Below are 19,337 nucleotides of genomic sequence, written 5' to 3'. Positions count from 1 at the left end.
TTGTTAATGCAAAACAGTGATCACACCTGAGTCTTTATGATTATTTTTACTGAAAACATATTTTAAAAATGATGGTACTAAATTGAGCAAGTAGACAAATAATGAGTTGTTAAATCATACCAGAAACAAACACAAACACAAATTTAATAACAATTACTAAAAGTACTATAGTCAAAGTTGGTAAAATGAGTTAAGTCTGTATCCACAAGTATTATTTGGCAAATATTCTCTAATTAAACTTCGACAGATATTGCTACATGGCCTCCCAAACTAGTTTTCACATTTACACTTAGAAATGTTTAAGCATATGTTTCATGTAGTCAACACTTTTTGTGTGTGGGGAGGTACCAGGGTGTAAACTCAGGGGCACTCGACCACTGAGCCACAACCCCAGCTCTGTTTTATATTTTATTTAGAGACAGGGTCTCATTGAGTTGCTTAATGTCTCGCTTTTGCTGAGGCTGGCTTTGAACTGTAATCCTCTTGCCTCAGCCTCTTGAGCCACTGGGATTAAAGGCATGCACCATTGTGCCTGGCAAAATATGTGGATTTTTGATAAACATTTAAATTTTTGTTGAGGCTGGTTTTGAACTCAAGATCCAACTGCCTCAGCCTCCTGAGCCACTGGGATTACAGGTGTGCACCACCATGCCCGGCATTAATATTTTTTATGTACTTATGTTGTTATCACAACATAATAGTTTATTTAATGAGCACATATAAAATGTGTTAGGGATGCAATGTTAAATAACAAAAAACATAAATACAAAAACAAAAAGGACATATACCTTGTCCTTAGGAAGCATGATAATAAAAATAATGTAAACTTGAAAATGTGAAAAATGAGGAATGTAAATTACATAGAACCTCTAAGAGAAGATACCAAGAAGATTTAATCCATACATTAGGTACACCTCTGAAGAAATGATCTGAAAGAAGAGTAAGAGAAAAGTGGAAAAGTGGGCAGTAGGAGTTTTCATACTCAGTTTGTGTTCATCTGCATGCATTTGTGTAATCTGGTAGGTAAAAGTGGTATTGCTTTGTAGTTTCAACTGGTATTCTTATGAAGGATGCTAAGGTTTGTTTTCACATAATCCATGGATAAATCTCTGTGGGCTATGTGTTGTTGTATCCTTTGTCTTTCTCTAATAGAGTTTTGGTTATTTGAGTTATTGATTTGTAAGACATTGTTTGATATTAAGAAAGTATTTCATGTCATGTATGTTAGAATATATATATTCACTGTGATTTTTCTTCTATGTTAGACTTTTCCTTTTTACATTCAATTTTGAATAATGCTTTGTATATCTTTTCCTTAAACATTTATAACTTCATATCTAGAATCACAGCCATTCCCTGTACAAAAATGCAAAAAACCCCAACAAACTAAAAATGCTGGAGTATAGAGTCAGTCTGGTGTACCTTGATGTGAAACATAAAGCAAAGAATCAACTTGCTGCAACTTTTGTTACTGGATAATACAGTTCCTTCACTGACTATGGTCGTGTCTTTATTGTGTGCTACATTTCTACATCTTTTCATGCTCACATGTCAATTTTTCTTTATTCTTTTGAATTGACTTTGCTTATTCAATCACTAGAAATATATTAAAAAAAATTATTAATATCTGACACCTCACTTTCTTTACCCTCATATTTTTTTTTAAATAAGGACCTTTCCCATGTTGATTTTTCCATATGGACTTTATAATATGGGTGTCAAATAAAACAAATTAAATGAAAAGGAAAGTCCATTGGTACTTTTGGACATATCAGATTATATTTATATATAGATAATTGTCGTTTTATAGTATTGACTATTTCTTTCTAAGTCCAAACAAAGGTCTTTCCATTTTTATAACTCTGTGTGGTTATAAATTCTTTCTTTTCAATTCTTTAAAAGTTTATTTCAAGGTTTTTATTTTTATTTTGTTACCTTTTTGTCAACTTCAGTGTAAACAATTTTCTTCTTTTGTTACAGTTTGCAAATGGCTGTTGTTTATTTATTAGAAAGTAAACAGTTTTTAAAGAGTTTTGAAACAGACTAATAAAAATTATTATTTTTGATACAATTTCAGTATATTTTCTTGTGTTTTCCAACACACAGATAGTGTTCATTTTTTTTTGCTCCTTCCCAGGTTTGATTTTCACTTTGAAATTATGAATTATCATCATAACAAACATATACAATGTAAATGAATACTATATATATGTGTGGGTCCATGTATATGTAATCCAACATCAATCAAATATTTAGGGAAACTCTCACAAGAATTTAAAACCTGAACAAGACAAAAATCCATTGGGGATCCTTGTCAGCCTGTTTTTTTTTTTCTTTGTGTGTGTGTGTGTGTGTTTTTAAATATGGTCACAATATCTTTATTTTATTTATTTATTTTTATTTTTATGTGCTGCTGAGTATTGAAACCAGTGCCTCACACATTCAAGGCAAGCGCTCTACCACTGAGCTACAAATGCAGCTTCCTTATGAGATCACATGTCTTTGCCTTCTTTTGTGTGCTGTTTAGAAAGTCTTTCAATTCTGAAGTCATAAAAACAGGGTCCTATATTTTCTCTTGAAAGTCTTAGGTATTATATTTTAGCCTTTATCTTATCTGGAATTGATTTTTATGTATAGTCTGAAGAACGTGTTCTATTTCATTTGTATATATGCACATCTAATTATAACACTGCATTCTCCTGAATTGTCAAACTTAACTAATCTGCAATATGTTACGTTACTCAGACAGGAGGTGAACATACAGTCATGGACTGCTTATGACTGTATCTTTGTCCTATTATTCTACTTGTCTAGCTGAAGGACACACTGTGTTAGTTACTATAGTTGTATACTAGGTCTTGGTTGCTTGGTAGAGCCAGATTCCCACACCGTTCTCCTCCGCATCTGCTTCTGCCTTCACCTGTACCTTCATCTCTTCCTTCTTGAAGAGTATATGACTTATGTTCATTTATAAATATATTTTGAAAGTACTTTGTTAACTTTCATTTTGAAAAGCCCTCGTAGTATGTTTATTGAAAGGTCCAGGGGCTTCTAACTCATTTATAGCAGATGTGAAATCTTCATATTATATCTCTCCATAAATATAGTATATTGTCACTAATATAAACTTAATTTACTTAAATTTAAAATCTTTTTTTAGTTGTCAATGGACCTTTATTTTATTTATTTATATGTGGTGCTGAGAATTGAACCCAGTGCCTCACACATGCTAGGTGAGCACTCTACTACTGAGCCACAATCCCAGCCCAATTTTGTTACTTTTAATAAAGGCATACACTTTCTATCTTTTGTTGAATTTATTTCCAAGTACTCTGTATTATGTACTGTTAAAGCAAATGTTATTCTCCTTACAAAGTGATATTTTGTATTTTTGCTATTGACTTCTGATTTTGGACATCTATCTTATATCCAATAATTTACTAAACTCACCAATTAATACCATATTTTACCTTTATATTGTATTAAGTTTTTCTGTAGGTAATTAAATCATTTGTGAATTAAAACAGTTCTATTTCTTCCATTCTCAACTGTATACTTGTTTGTGTCCCAGTATATACAGAAGCAGGGACAGTGAGATCACTGCTATTTTTTTTAATTTATTTTTATTTTGTAAAGTATTCCACCATCAGGACCGATGTTTGCCATTTTTTTCTTGTATATATACTTGAGAAATTATGATTTTATTGGATAGTTTTTCTCTATAATGAGGTAGTTCTAGTTCTTACTTTTAATCTGTTAATGTGGGAAATTAAGGTCTTAAATAATACTTGAATTTTATTATCCTGGCAATGATGATTTTATCTCCTTGGATTACCTTTACTTATTTGTACAATGCTGTTTTATTTTGAAACTGTTTCTTCATTATTCTGAATCATTCTTAGAGAAGAATGAACTGTAATTTTCCTTCCTCATAATTGTTCCTTCCATTTCATATTACCATAATACTAGACTCAAATAATGAGTTTTTTATTCTTAGAAAAATTAGATTAATAATAGCATTATTTTTCTTTGAATATTTTCATGTGTCTGGGCTGGCATTTTCTTTGGAAAGATTTAAAATACAGATTCAATTTCCTTAAATAGTTTTAGAATTTTAGGTCCTTCATGATATTTTCTTATTTCACCTTCACATAATTTTAATTTTTGACAGGAAAATATTCAGTATATTTTCTCAGTAGTATTGATATTTCTGTATTTGTGTGATGCATCCTTCCTATTACTTTTGAACCATTACTTCTTTTTTTTGATTAGTCTTTGAGTTTTACTTACATTTTCATAAAAATAATTTGAGTTTCATTATTGATTTAATATTTTTTTTCTATTTCATTAATTTATAATATTTATTATTTCTACCTACAATTTCTTTGTCATTTTTCTAATTTCCTAATTTAAAAAATTAGGTCATTAATTTCATAGTTAAATTTTTATTTGTATTTAAAGTTTCTCATTTTCTTCCATGCACTGCTTTCTCCCCATGCCTCAAAATTGTTAAATAGAATATTTGTTTTTATTTCATTATGAGAACATTTTTCTTTCATCTATGAGTTTTTCAAAAGTTGATTTTTGAATTTCTAAATGTAATTTTTAGTTTTCTTTTTATTTTTTTAATTTGATTTCATTGTAGTTAGAAAAGTTTATCTGTTGATTAATTTTTTGTAACGTGCGTAGACTTGTAAAATATTCTTTGTAAATATGCAGTGTGTTTTATTAGAGTGGGTGTTCCTCATTTCTTGACTATAGGTTCTGTTATCTGCCACAAAAATACTTTTGACTATTCAAATCTTATATTTTTCATATAAATCTTTCTATTAACTTGACTCTCATTTACAGAGAGTGAGTTAACTATCTACTACACCATTATTGTAGTTATATCTATTTCTCCATTTAGTTTTTTAAAGTTTGCCTTTATTCTTTAAAGCTATGTCATTAGATTCTGGTTGATTCCAAGGATTATTTCTTTTTCACTCTATGGAGTATAGGAAATCATTTATTTTCAGCTGACTTGAGATAGACATCATCAGGCAAGGAGCTCTGAATCATAGCCCCCATAAACCAGAGTGCAATAAACCCACAGCATCTTTGTCCAGTACCAAGACTCAACCCATTCTGAATGATAAATTCCTGCTCTCTTCCATTTCAATAGATTTCTTCTAACTTTACTATACAAAAATTTCACCTTATGGTTCTTTAGCTTGCCTGTAAATAAAATGATTACTCTCTTTTTAGGGTTTTTTTTTTTTTTGAGTGTGCAAAATGGAGATGGGAAATTTCAATATTTTCTCAACTTCTATTTGATCCAAAATTCTAAAGTAAAATTTTAAAGTGAAAGTAAATGCCTAATTACTACTTAGATTATAACAAATAAGTTCCTCAAACAGAAGATTTCATTTATATCTGCTGAGAGCACAGGAGGTAATACATTGAACACTAAGTACATTTTTAACTACATTCAATGTGCCAAACACTATTTCAGATGCTGAGAATATGATAGTGTACTAAGGAGACAGAAATTTATTACATACAAATGTATAGCAGTTGAGGTAGGATTTTGAAAAAAAATTATGGAGAAAATTAAAGTGGAAAAAGTGGAATAAACCAAAGTCGTGTGTGTTTATTTCAATTTTAAGATATAAGAAAAGCTTCACTGAAAAATGATACTTGGGAAGAAAACTAAAGAAGAGTAGCGTCAGCCATACGGACTTCAACAACTTCAAGGCAAAAAGAAGAGCAAAAGCAAAGGCCTGTAAGTGAGTATTTGCTTCATGTATTGGAGTTACAACAAAGAGCAATAAATCTGTAGGATTAGTTAGTAGATAGAAATGACCAGTTATAAGGGATGGAGGTTTGAACAGGTGGAACCAGAGGGTCATTGTGAGAGAAGGGATTTCACCAAGTGAGACAGGAAGCTATTGAAAGGTCTTAAGTAAAAAAGTCAGGCAATTTGATTTGGTTCAGAACAATTTTCCTGACTTTGAGTTGGAAACAGCCTGTGTAGAAGGCAAGAGCTGAAAAAATATATATATACATCACTTTAGAGACTACTGTAATAATCCAATGAGAGGTGATGATAGCTTAGTCCACCATGGTAAGAGGACAATTAAATGAGAAGTAATCAGATGTGGAGTTGACAGCTAGAATCATGGAGTGTGATTTAATGATTTAATGTGATAAGAAGACCTCAGGGGAAAACACTTTTGGGCAGAGGAGGAGTGATTTTCATATATGTGCACTTAAATAAAATCTTCCCCCACATGGACTTGGATATATTTCAAAATAGAGAATATTATTACTATAAAGCTTTAATTGATAGCTCACTAAAAGTCCCAAGTAATATAAAATATGTTAAACAATTTCAATATGCATATAGCATCCACTTTCTAATCAAGTTTCACTGTCATTCTGTGCATAAGAATATTTTATTTACTAAGACAATTAATATATATATATTTTAAAAATCATTTGTTATTTAATATATATTTGTTGAATAACTAATATATACCAAGCACTATCAAATCCATTAGAAATCCCATCATAAGCAAAATCATGGTTTATCACCTCTTGAGCTTATAGCCAAGTGAAGTGTATGTCTGATAGATGAACAAATGTGTACATTGGCCAAGGAAGTGGCTCCACTAAGATGTTTAATAGAGAAATTCATCCACACAGAATATTTCCTTTAGCAAATGGCTGTTGATCTGATACATAAAATGTAAGAAGGAAGAGAAAATTACTCAATGATGGGGAGAAAGAGCATCTCAGGTAGGAGTAGCTACCTGGGTCTATGTCCTGCAGAGAGTGGAAATACAGTACATTAGAAACACTGTAAGATCTCTAGTGTGCCTGCTGTGCAGAAAGGTCACGGTATAGAGGATGAAAGGGATCACAAAGCAAAGTACAGCTGAAGAGATAAGGTGAGGACATAATTCAGAGCCAGCCCAGAATTAGTTGAGTAGAGCTCAGTTAGCTAGAACTCATCCACATTTCTGGCACAACACTGTAATTAATATAATGGGATTTGGATCTGGACAAACTTGGCATTCAATGTCCGCTCAGGCACTTACTAGCTGTGTGAACTTTGGCAATCACTATCTCTAAAATAAAGTTAAGATTATTGCCTTCCTTATTTAGGTGGGAGTAGAAGTCTTTGGCCCTAAGGTGCTATAGCACTGCAAAGTTTTGCTCTTCAGAGCAAAAACCTCCAGATCTAACAAGGCCAGAAAGTGGTCACAGGATTATGTTATTAATAAGTACTTTTAAAATTATTATTTCCTTGACAATTTATATATTTTTCAATACCTAAACCTTGGATTGAATTTTTATAAACATTAAATTAGGGCCTAAATTTTAGTAAAACCATGCCCAATAATAAAGAAGTTATTTTACTTTGGTTAGAACTCACAAAGAGAACTGAATTAATTTGTAGACCTAAAGAAATATCATGTGGGATGTATGTGTGTATGTATGTTCTTTCTATCACTGCTCTGTTCCTGTTACCTCCTATATATATGAAATATTATCTAATACACCATTAAATATCATACAAAAGCTTTATTACTTGCAATGAATTGCATCACAGAATAATATTTAAAAACACTTCATACATTTGTAGACAGAGAGAAATATGTACAGACCACCTGTTAGACTAAAATTCTAAGGTTGCATCTTTTGCAACTCAAATACAACTTCCCAGTGAAACACTGACAGAAAGAGTAAGGGTCTGCCCTACCTGTTACATGACAAAGTTCCTCAAAGTGTTGCCTGTACACTGGATCCTATTTGGTGAACACTTTTAAATTACTGCTTTGTCTGCAGATAAGTAGCTGGTGATAGAATGTTAATCAGTTACATCACTAAGCACATAGTTTAGTTTAGCAGGCTTTTAATTTTTTTTCCATTTCAAGTTTTTTTTCAGTGAAGGAATTTAAGTGCAGTATTCTATCATAGCTCCTTGTCTCATCGCAGACCACACTTGGGCAGTAAGATCATTTATTGAATAGTTTAAAAAACCCACAAATTTAATAGAAAGAACTTTACTACATATAATAAAGTAAATTTTAGATGCCTTAACATCTCAAATGACATGTGTGTAAGAGAGAGAAAGAAAATTTAGATGCCTTAACATCTCAAATGACATGTGTGTAAGAGAGGTGGAAGAAAAAAGAGAGGGAAAAAAGGAAAAATATTTAAAAAGCTATATAAAATGTGTTTTCCTAATATTAGAATGAGGAAATAATTATAATTGTAAAAACCTACAGAAGTAATGAAAGAAAGTATGAAATTTAACTACCAAAAAATATTTGCAGGCCAAAATATTAAAAATCAAGATTAAGTTAATTAGAACTAGGAATATCTTTCCAATATTTTTAATCAAAAGAGAATAAGCTTAACACAAAAAGAACTTCTGAAATATGAATTAATTTACTCAGCTCTGAAGTGACAATAAGAAAGAACACTTAGCTCAAAGTTTTGGGCAATTCGGTTAGATATATGTGTTTAGTTTAGCAAAATGCCCATTAATCACAGACAATGTTGAGTTTTTATAGATAGACTTTGGCAAACCAATATAAAATAGGAGATCTTTCAAACTTTGAAAATATTATATAATTGTGTAGTAAAGAGTTAACTCAGCAAATTGGGTGGTCCCCAACCTGAACATTCCAAAGAAAGGTTTGGTCCTTGCCTAGCTCCTGGGAGGTAACCTCTAAGCCCTTGGAATATCTTGCCAAGGTATCTTTGACAAGAATATCTTTGTTTAGCTGGGGGTCTTGGACCATGACAGTTTCTGCTAACAATGTGATTTATGGTGAGGTCTAGAGTCAGTTTGACCTCTGGAGGGGTTGGAAACTGAAGTTTTGCCTTTAGGCAGTCTGCCATGCCCACAGGACTGAACTTCAGGAAAAATACTGGATACCAAAGCTCAGGTTAACCTCTTTTGGTTGTTACTCTGGCCATGTTTTCACACTCATGGGAGAATAAAGCACCATCTGTCCCCACAGCTTCACTGGGAGAGAATGACTGAGAGTTTGGGCGTGGTGCCTCTTGGACTTGGCTTTATGGGAGTTTTATCCTTGCTGATTTTAATTTGTATCCTTTCATGGTAATAAACTATAATCATGAGAAAAACAGTTTTCTTAGTTTTGTGAGTCCTGTTAGCCTAAGGGTGATCTTGAGGATACTCCTCAGAACAGTAAATTAATCACAATTAATGCATTCTGATCTGAAAGCAAAGTGTCTTATTTTAACAAATTGTTGTTCATAAATAGCATATAGTGAAAATATGTTCAATAAACTATCAAATTTAGAAATAATTTCCCATATTTTTATTCATAAAAATAAATTTTTATACTTTATCATAATAAATTAATGAAGATATTGTTTGTATTTTATGCATAGATATTAATTCATTTCTACCAATTAAAACATTTCCTTGATTAAAACTTTGGTTATAAGACAATTAATAACCCCTAAATTATTGCATAAAAAAGAAAATAATTTTGGAAAAGAATCAAGAAACATTAGTTTAAGGCACTTTGTTCCCTTTTTTTTTTAATTGCAGATTCTATCCTGTTCTTTTGTTTGTAACTGTACATAAGATATTTTTAAGTTCATAGTTTCCTAACTTAAAAAGGAAACTGACATTGTACTAGGTTCCTTTGCAATAGTAAGAGAAGGAATTTTTATTCTTTGATTATTAAAATTCTCCCTCTCAAGAGTCATCTTTTATAGTAATAAAAGTGATTTATTTTAGTGATTCATTGACTTTTCTGCTGTATGTTGAGTTTTTCTGTGAATTTCTAGAAATCAGCTCAAGTCAACAAATATACACTCAAATCAGTTTAGAAATAGTTTGTGATTATGAAGACATTCTTGAATTAAAAAGTTAAAAGAGAACCATTCTACTATTTTAAAATTGTGGGTGAAAGTATATGTAAGAATTTGTTGTTAGTTTTTAGAAAAATATTTTCACTTATATAATCTGACACCAAAAAATAGGTGATCCAAAAAAAAAGACAAAATAAGACCTATGACCCTTAATCAATTATACTTCTAAGTAAAAGTGTTCTGCTTGTGTGTGTGTGTGTGTGTGTGTGTGTGTGAGAGAGAGAGAGAGAGAGAGAGAGAGAGATCTGTAGATATAATTATTTAATATCTGAGAAGACTCTCCATTTGATGGGCTGTGAATATATGAATATTTTTAAATTTCATTTTTCTTCATTTCTTTTACATAATACCTTATACCCTACACTGGATGATGCTAATGATAATGACACAACTTATACAGATAAATTTCCTCCTGTTTTTATTTTTATAAAGATGACATCATTCTCAACACCTCTCATCTCTCATTGCCTAGCATCAAGAGAACACTAGTCGACTTTGAAGACAAGTATTTCTTGGTGAAAGAAAAGTTTTAGTAACTTTTTATGGGACCATTTGTATATGAAGCTGTTACTGCATAAATGTGTAAATAGTTATTATTCAGAAATTCACATTTATTTATTCAGAATTGTATTTATAATTTATTTGCAGCTTTTAAAACTATTATTTTATTTCTTGCCCCAAACTTTATTCTTAATATTTTTCCTTCGAATAATGCCCATATTTTTCTAAATTGAAAATATCTGAAATTTACTGTATTAAGAATGCAGATCCTATTGTTTCTGGGTTGCAATATTAAGTGAGGTTATTGCATTTTTCCTTAAAGGATGATGATTTTTAGGTTATTTATCTTTTTTTTTTTTTTGAAGTAATTTAACTCCTTGTATTCCGGTTAGTCAACTAAAGACTGAAAGTATACATGGGATAAAAGTAAAGTTATTTTACACTTAAAAAAGCCAGGCATGGTAGTGCTTATCTGTAATCCCGGTGGCTCAGGAAGCTGACATAGGAGGATCTCGAGTTCACAGCCAGTCTCAGAAAAAAATGCGGCACTAAGCAGCTCAGTGAGATCCTGTCTCTAAATAATACAATATAGACAAAATAGGGCTTGGGATGTGAATCAGTGTTCAAGTGCCCCTAAATTCAATCCCTAGCACCAAAAAGAAACAAACAAACAAATAAAAAAAAAAAGCAAAACTAATCACTTGAAAATTGTAAGGAGAACAGATTTTAAGTGTCCTCACCAAAAACAGAAATAAGCAAGAAGTATGTGAGGTAATACATATGTTAACTACCTCAATTTACCAATTTCACAATGTATTTATATTTAAAAATAGCATGCTGTATTGAACAAATATATACAATTTTTGACAGTTAAAACATGTAAAAATGAATTTTGGATAATGTCTTATTTCTTAGACTGGGTTATGGATACATTGAAATAATCAAATTTTGGTTGCTCATAGAACTGAGTATCATTTAATCACTCCTTTTTACTTGAATAAGTCATGTTCTATATGAGTTTCTATATGAGTTTTTTCTTTCTTTTTTCTCTCCCTGCCACCTGTACTCCCTGATTTTTTTAAAACAGTACTGGAGATTCGGGATTGAATCCAGAGCCTCACACTTGCAAGGCAAATTCTGTATCACTGAAACTACATCTTAACTCCATGAACTATTTCTTTGAAGTTTTCTTCTATCAATCGAATTCCATTGCCAACTCAATCTTACTCAGTTGCCTACAGAGTCCAGGAATATAATGAAAACAAGGCAAGGTGCATATGTGACACAAGAATGCTATAGCCTGTGATGAGCTGGGAAACATGGGCCCATGAGAAGTGTACAGACTTCACTCAGCTCCAAGGAATGTTTGTCATTAAGGGACTGTGGGTTGAAAGCTGCCAAGTCTGTAAGTCAAAATTTGAATGTCAAACACCTATATATATACCTTTTAATGTTAACAATTAGTTCAATTTTTAATCACTAAAGGCCAAACTAAATTGGTCTCTGACCAAAGAAGATTTCATAAAGATTACCTTCCTGATTAGGGCTTCACTACTTCTGAGTCCAGTGAAAATAATTTTATTGTATTACTGATTAAACTAGAAATTGGGAAAACCTATATTCAAAATCAAGTCTGATTTCCAATCGCAGGTTATTTTTACTGCAATATATTTCTTGAAAATATACACATTATTTTTAGGCCATGTTAATCCCAAAGTAAGCCCATAATCAGGGTATTGTTCCTGATTTTATTGATGATGCATCTAAGGCTCAAGGATAGCAGTAACTTCAAGTGGAAATTCAGAAAAGTATGACCTGAGTTGTGACTTGAGTTCAAATCCCTGCTCCAACAAATTACCGTTTTTATAATTTGGGGAAGGAAATGAGCTTCTTTATACTTCTGTTTTCTTTCCTTTAAAGTGGGTACATTAATGACACTAAATAACAAGATTATTGTGAGAACTCAGAAATGTGGAAGTACTACCTAAGTGTTGCTATTTTTACTCATTATTATTATTAATATTAGTAAAATAAAAACTGACAGCAACACTTGTTTTTGGTACTAATGAACTAATCTATATAAAGAACTCTACCTAAGTATTATTAATGTTAATTACATATGATCATGTGTCTAATTTAATTCTGTTTTAAGTCCATTATCCCTAAATCCTGCCAGTTAATTCTTTTAGTATGTGCCTAGTAGTAAAAAAAACACTGATACTATTATAGGCTAGGAATACTTGCACTTGTGCCAAAGATATGTAGTTTTGCAGTTTCATCATTATTGCAATACTTACATTACTTGGAAATGTGTAGTGAAATCAATCATGCAGTGTAATGATTTTCTTGAGAATTTTAATAATGTAATAAGATTTTGTTCAGTGTCAAGAAGGTTATAACTCAAAATCCACTCTTTGAATTTATATAGTTTTTCTCCACCTTTCCTTCCATCCCTAAGTCTTAAAATATTATATGAATTCCAAGTAAATATCAAAATATATGCCTCTAATTCAATAACTTATATTATAATCATATATGCTAAAATACATAATTTAGGATGATTTTACTTACTTGTGACCCATTTCATGAGCAATTGTAAATGCAAGATTCAGGCCATTGTCTTCAGCAATGATACACTTTCTCTTTTCACTGCACATTCCATTCAAGTAAGCTATACCTAAAAGAAATCAACATTCATTATCATATGTCTAATTTACATTGAAAACGCTCATACTAAGTATTAGTAGAGGGAATAAAAATGATGGTTGTTTCTACTTAAATATATCAATATGAAATTATAAAATCAACCCTTTATAAATACAATTTTAAGAAAATATGTGTAAATCAATCAATAAACCCTAAATATCTTTTCAGTTTCATATTTTAAATGAATTATTTTACCTTTTACCAAATTCTCAAAATATATACTGTAACAATATATCTTATAAATATTACTTTTCCTTGTTATGTAACATAAATGAACAGTAACAATATAGAAAATATAAATAAAAAGTAATTGCTATGGTTTGGTTATGAGGTATCCCGGGAAAACTTCTGTTAATGCAGGAATATTCAGAGGTGCAGTGATTGGATTGTGAGAGCTGTAACTTCATCAGTCTGTACTAGTTTGAATGACTGGGTGGTAACTGCATGGCTGGAGGAGGAGGATCACTGGGTCTCTCCCAGGAAGGGTGCATCTTATGGGCCCCATCCTTCTTTCTCTCTCCCTTTCTATGCTTTCTGTCCCCTACTCCCCAATCATGAGATGACCTGCTTTCTTCCACTGGGCCCTTCTTCCATGATATGCTGCCTCACCTTGGGCCCAGAGCAATGGAGTCTATGGACTGAGATACTGAGATTTCTGAAACTGTGAGCTGAAATAATCTTCTCTTCCTCTAAGTTGTTCTTGTTGAATATTTTGGTCACAGCAATGCTAAAACTGACCAAAACAGTAATTATTATGCTAAGTATTTTTCAATTCTTATAAAGATTTTAATTTCAAAAAAATATAAAAAATAAACTATATATAAGTCAGTCTTAAACTGACATTTACATTTTGAATTAATGAAATTTTGAAATTGTATTTTAATTAATATGTATAAGAAATAGCTTTGCTGTTTGAATAATTAAAAGACTTCCTTTGAAACTATTTTATTTAAAAATATGTTCTCTTGGTTGAATGATGATAATGAAGTATTACTTAAGATAAAAATTTCAGCAAAATGTTAGTCCTTTTGGTTCACTTTATCAGAGAGGAAAGATAAAAAAATTATCTTCTCCTAAAAGGACATTTACATTTTCTTGATGTTTGAAAATACAAAATAAAAATCTGAGATTAAATGTCCTCACAAAATACTAAAAGGAAGTTCACTATAATTAGCATGCTTTTTATTACTGTTTGGTACAAAATTCCCCGCAGGATTCCCACATATTTTGCCACCTTTTTCATCACAATTAAAACTGTCCTATCAACATGTTCATATTTAAAACTCAGTGTGTATTTTTATCATGTCATTTGCTCCACGGATCAGTACATATCAAATGTAGGTGCTTTAATAAGTTTTAAGATTTACATTTCTTCTCTTGCATATTATTATTATTGATATCAGGGATTGAATTCAGGGGCACTTCAACACTGAGCCACATCCCCAGCTCTTTTTGTTTTCTTTATTTTGAGACAGGGGCTTGCTAACTTGCTTAGTTCCTTGCAAAGTTGTTGAGGCTGGTTAAAACTTGCCATCCTCCTGCCTCAGCTTCCTGAGCTGCTGGGATTACAGGCATAAGCAACTACACTGGGCTCCTGTATATCTTAAAATATAATTTTACCCCACATAAAAATAGTATTACTACTTATTTACAATTCATATATTCTCCATATATTTCTATTCTTACCACATTGACTAGGATTTCCAATATAATATTTAAATATATAGAGAGCACTGACTTTTTTTCCCTTCTGACATTAATCAGAATGATTACAGTTTCACAGTTGCTTATGATACTTGCTGTGGAACTTTCATTAGATATGTTTTAACTTAAGAAAATTTACTTCCTGATGTTCTTGCAGGTCTAGGTGAAAAAGGAGGAAACACCTGACATATCAGTCAAAGGTGTATGGGAGTCACATAGTATTTTCTGGAAAAGAACCAAAAGGTGTAGATAGCCACTGAGAGATAATCCAAGAGAGCTGATTAAGCTCTCTGGGAAGACTTTATGAGTCAGAAAAAAAAAAAAAAATGTTTATTCAGCTGAGGATAGAAAGCACCTGTCTGGAATAGCACTAGTAGGCCTAGTGGCTAAAACAGAAAAGGATATTAATGAAATTCAATATGGGTTGATGTTTTGTAGATCAGGTGTGAAGGAAGAATCAAAAGTGAAGAAGGGACAGAACATGTCCCTGTAGGAGATAAGTAAAGAGGTATGGCAGAGGATGCCTGATAATTTCGAGAACAAAATACAGTAATAGAATAGAATCATCAATGAAGAAAAAGAGCAAACATATTACAAAAAATTACAGATGATTGTGGCCAGCGAACAGAATTTAGAGATTTACGTTTCAGAGAAGTTCCTAGGTATCATAGGAGACATGCCTAGGTATCATAATGAGAGGACAAAAAGGTATGGGTAATGATCATCTAGAGTTATGCCAAAGATTGGTGAGTATTGGGTGGACTGAATAAGTGAGCAAGAAATTGATATGATCAAAATCAACTCAAGAAAGTGGGAAAGGTGGCCAATGTCTATAGAAAATATGGTAAAACATCAAAATCAATCAATTTACAGCTATAAAATTGGTAAGCTGAAGTGCTTCAGCTTTAAAGAGTTCATATGCAAGGGTAGGAGAGAATTTGAAGCACAGAGAAAGACAAATGTGACAAGTACACCACTATTGTTATCTTTCTTGCATCAGTGCTGTAATATACAGGAAGAGAAAGAATCAAGAATGACCTCTCTAGGGACCCTAGCTTATAGAAACCTATAACCACCAGTTTATAAGAAACCAAAGACTATGGTAAAAACAAAAAAGGATGGTAAATATTCTTGTGTATAATATCAAGGCATATTTTGTACTAGGTAGAGGGAAGTGAAGAAGGGGAGGGGAATGTGCAGATAGGAAGGATAGTAGAATGAAACAGACATTATTGAGATATATATATATATATATATATATATATATATATATATATATATGAATGACTGCTGACCAATGTGATCTTACAACATGTATACTCAGAAAAATGAGGAATTATGATTGATCAAAGTGCATAAATGCAATCTCCTGTCATGTATAACTAATTAAAACAAATTAAAATTTAAAAAAATAAATGTATACACAATAATATAAAATATTCAAAAAGTGATGATTATGATGATTACATATTTGCATTGATGGATGCCTACAACTATGTATTTAAAAACCTTACTGCCACATATATGCATAGGATAACAAATCAACTAAGTATATGTCAATGTGCTAATAGAAATTACATCATATGGGGCTGGGGATGTGGCTCAAGTGGTAGCGCGCTCGCCTGGCATGCGTGTGGCCCGGGTTTGATCCTCAGCACCACATACAAACAAGGATGCTGTGTCTGCCAAAAACTAGAAAATAAATATTAAAAAAAGGTTTTCTCTCTCTAAAAAAAATTACATCATATGGTAAGATTATGGAAAGAGTTCTTTTTCTTTTGCCATTTTTTAAATTCATGTAAGTGTTTATAATAAAAATTAAAGATGCACAAACATAATCTTGTCTATGAGATTTGATTAATAAATAGAGGTTCTACTAATTACAGATCAGGAAATGGTCTAAATACCAAAAGTGACCTTCTCCTGTTATTCTTTTAATTAAGTGTAAAACTTGGAATCCTCAATAAGATTGATAAATTCGAATTTCATTATTCTTATATTTGGTAGATCAAGGAGTTTTTCTTTGCCTTGAAATTTATGGAGAAAATTGTAACCATAACTAATTCAAATGACTTGCATTATCCTGTTTAAAAGCCCATGCTTTTAAAGTCCTTTCAAGAACCCACATGTTTCTTATTATAATAAGGGATAGGGGTTAGAAGGGGAAAGGATTTAACACAGCTGTTATTAAAGATAGATGCAATACAGACCCATTTCAAAGAGCTCCTAATATAAAGAATTCTTGAAATGTAAAGCAAACAAAAACAATTTTCTAATTTCTCGTCTAAATTGAATCAAGTCATGTACCAGAAGTCAAAAGAATCTCTCATCCCAAAACAAATAATACTATCCCAGGACATGGCATGATACACACCATCAAGATGGTCAGGCTCCTGAAACCCTACAGGATGTATTTTACAATATTGAACCAATGGGGAAATCAGAGTTCAAATCTGATTAAATGTACATAATATATACAGAAATACTCAAGATCTCCAGCCATCAGGGAAATGCAAATCAAAACTCCACACATCTATTCTCATCACAGTCAGAATGACCATTATAAATAATAATAATAATAACAAATACTGGAGAAGTTATGGAGGGAAAAGAACTATTACACACCACTGACGTGAATTCAAATTTGTACATCCACTATGCAAAAAAGCATGGAGGATCCTCAATAAATTAAAAATGAACTTCCCTGTGCTCCACCACCACTCCTGGGTACATAACAGAAGAAATAAAATCAGTATACAAGAAAGAAACCTTCATATCCATGCTTATTGTGGCACTATTCACATTAGCCTAGGTATGGAATCAACCTAGGTGTTCATCAACAGACAATTGGATAAAGAAAATATGATATACATATCATATTTTCTGGATATATATATATATATATATATATATATATATATATGTGTGTGTGTGTGTGTATACACACACTATTATTAGCCATAAAGAAGAATGAAACCCTATCATTTGCATGAAAATGAATTGGATGGGAGACATAATGTTAAGCAAAATAATAAGCCAGACACAGAAAGACAAGTATCACATGTTTTCTCTCATGTGGGAACTAAAAAAAAAATCAATTAAATGATCTGGAAGTGGAAGAGGGACTATTATGGATTGGGAGGGAAAAGGAGGAGTGAGGGAGAGAGAGGGGAAAGGTAGGAGAGGGTAAGAAAAAAGAGGGTGGACATGATCAAAACATAATATATTGCATGTATACAAATGCCACAGGAAGGCCATTAACTTATACAGTTAATATGTATTAATAATTACAATAAACAGAAATTAAAAGTAAGTCTTCTGGCTTACTTAAATTTTTTTTAAATCTGTTTTTGTTGTAGGTGGATGGAATGCCTTTATTTTATTTATTTTTATGTGGTGCTAAGGATGGAACCCAGTGCCTCACACATGCCAGGATAGTGCTCTGCCACTGAGCTACAGCCCCAGCCCCTAACTCTTGTTTTTAACTACTAGTGACACTACCTGAGTTCAGAATCCTGGCTCTCTTGGTACAAAATCCTAGTAGGATAAGCGTGGTGATGCTAGCAGCTTTGGAGGCTGAGGCATATGGATCACTAGTTCAAAGCCAGACTCAGAAATTTATAGAGGCCCTAAGCAACTCAGCAAGACCCTGTCACTAAATAAAATACAAAAAAAAAAAAAAAAAATGGCTCGGGGTATGGCTCAGTGGTTAAGTGTCCCTGGATTCAATCCCTAGTACCAAAAAGGAAAAAAAAAATAAAAATCCTGGTAGTGTTAAAGGTAAGTTATTTACTCTATTACTCTATCCTTTGAGGTAAGTTTTTATTTGCCCATCAATTCTATAATTATTTGCAACTTGATGGAATAATAATAACTGTGATATATACTAAGCAGGCAAGTACAAAAGTGGTAAGCATACCTTTAGGAACGTGAGCCACACAGATGTACTTTTTCAAATGTGATCATTAGGATAAAAAGACGTGATAGTAGAAAAGAGATTATAGAAAATTCAAAGAATAAAAGGTTTTAGAGAGGGAAACACTGGATAAAAGTTAAACAAGGAAAGGCAAAAGAAGGTGAGAGGTGGGAGGGAGCTTCTGAACAAAGGACTGAGCTTGGAGAAGGGAAAGGCGATGATAAGAGTCAATATTTCTCATGGAGTGGTGGCTTAGGTTCTCTAAATGTGCAAGCCATGCAGTCTTTCTCTGCATTAACACTATATCTGTATAGTGAATGTGCTAAAGGAATTGCATATTCCATGAAACAAAGATTAATAAACTGTGATTCAACTCATGCCTACAATGTAATTTTGAAGAATAAAACTGTACTTCACCCACTTACAAAGAAAATTTTTGGAATGATATAATGGTGGTATCTAGATAATATGACATCTATTTGCATGATTACATTCACTTGAACATATTTTTTAAATAATAATTAGTCTTACCAGTTGGGTAATTATCTACCTGATTAAGTAAAAGACAAGATAATGATCTATGAATATAAAAATACAATTATACAAA

At 31.8% G+C, this 19,337-nt stretch overlaps 1 protein-coding gene across 1 annotated transcript in view; it reads right to left on the bottom strand.

The window, feature by feature from the left end:
- Positions 1-19,337, bottom strand: part of Adamts19 (ADAM metallopeptidase with thrombospondin type 1 motif 19) — a 258,371-nt gene that overhangs the window by 121,181 nt on the left and 117,853 nt on the right. The window contains exon 8 of the mRNA XM_027949358.3: positions 12,976-13,081. Within this exon, the coding sequence (XP_027805159.2) occupies positions 12,976-13,081 (106 nt within the window). The remainder of the gene's footprint in view (positions 1-12,975; positions 13,082-19,337) is intronic.

Source organism: Marmota flaviventris, chromosome 5 (genome assembly GCF_047511675.1).
Source record: "Marmota flaviventris isolate mMarFla1 chromosome 5, mMarFla1.hap1, whole genome shotgun sequence".
In the NCBI taxonomy this organism is placed as follows: domain Eukaryota; kingdom Metazoa; phylum Chordata; class Mammalia; order Rodentia; family Sciuridae; genus Marmota; species Marmota flaviventris.
This window is presented reverse-complemented; position numbering and strand designations above follow the sequence as displayed.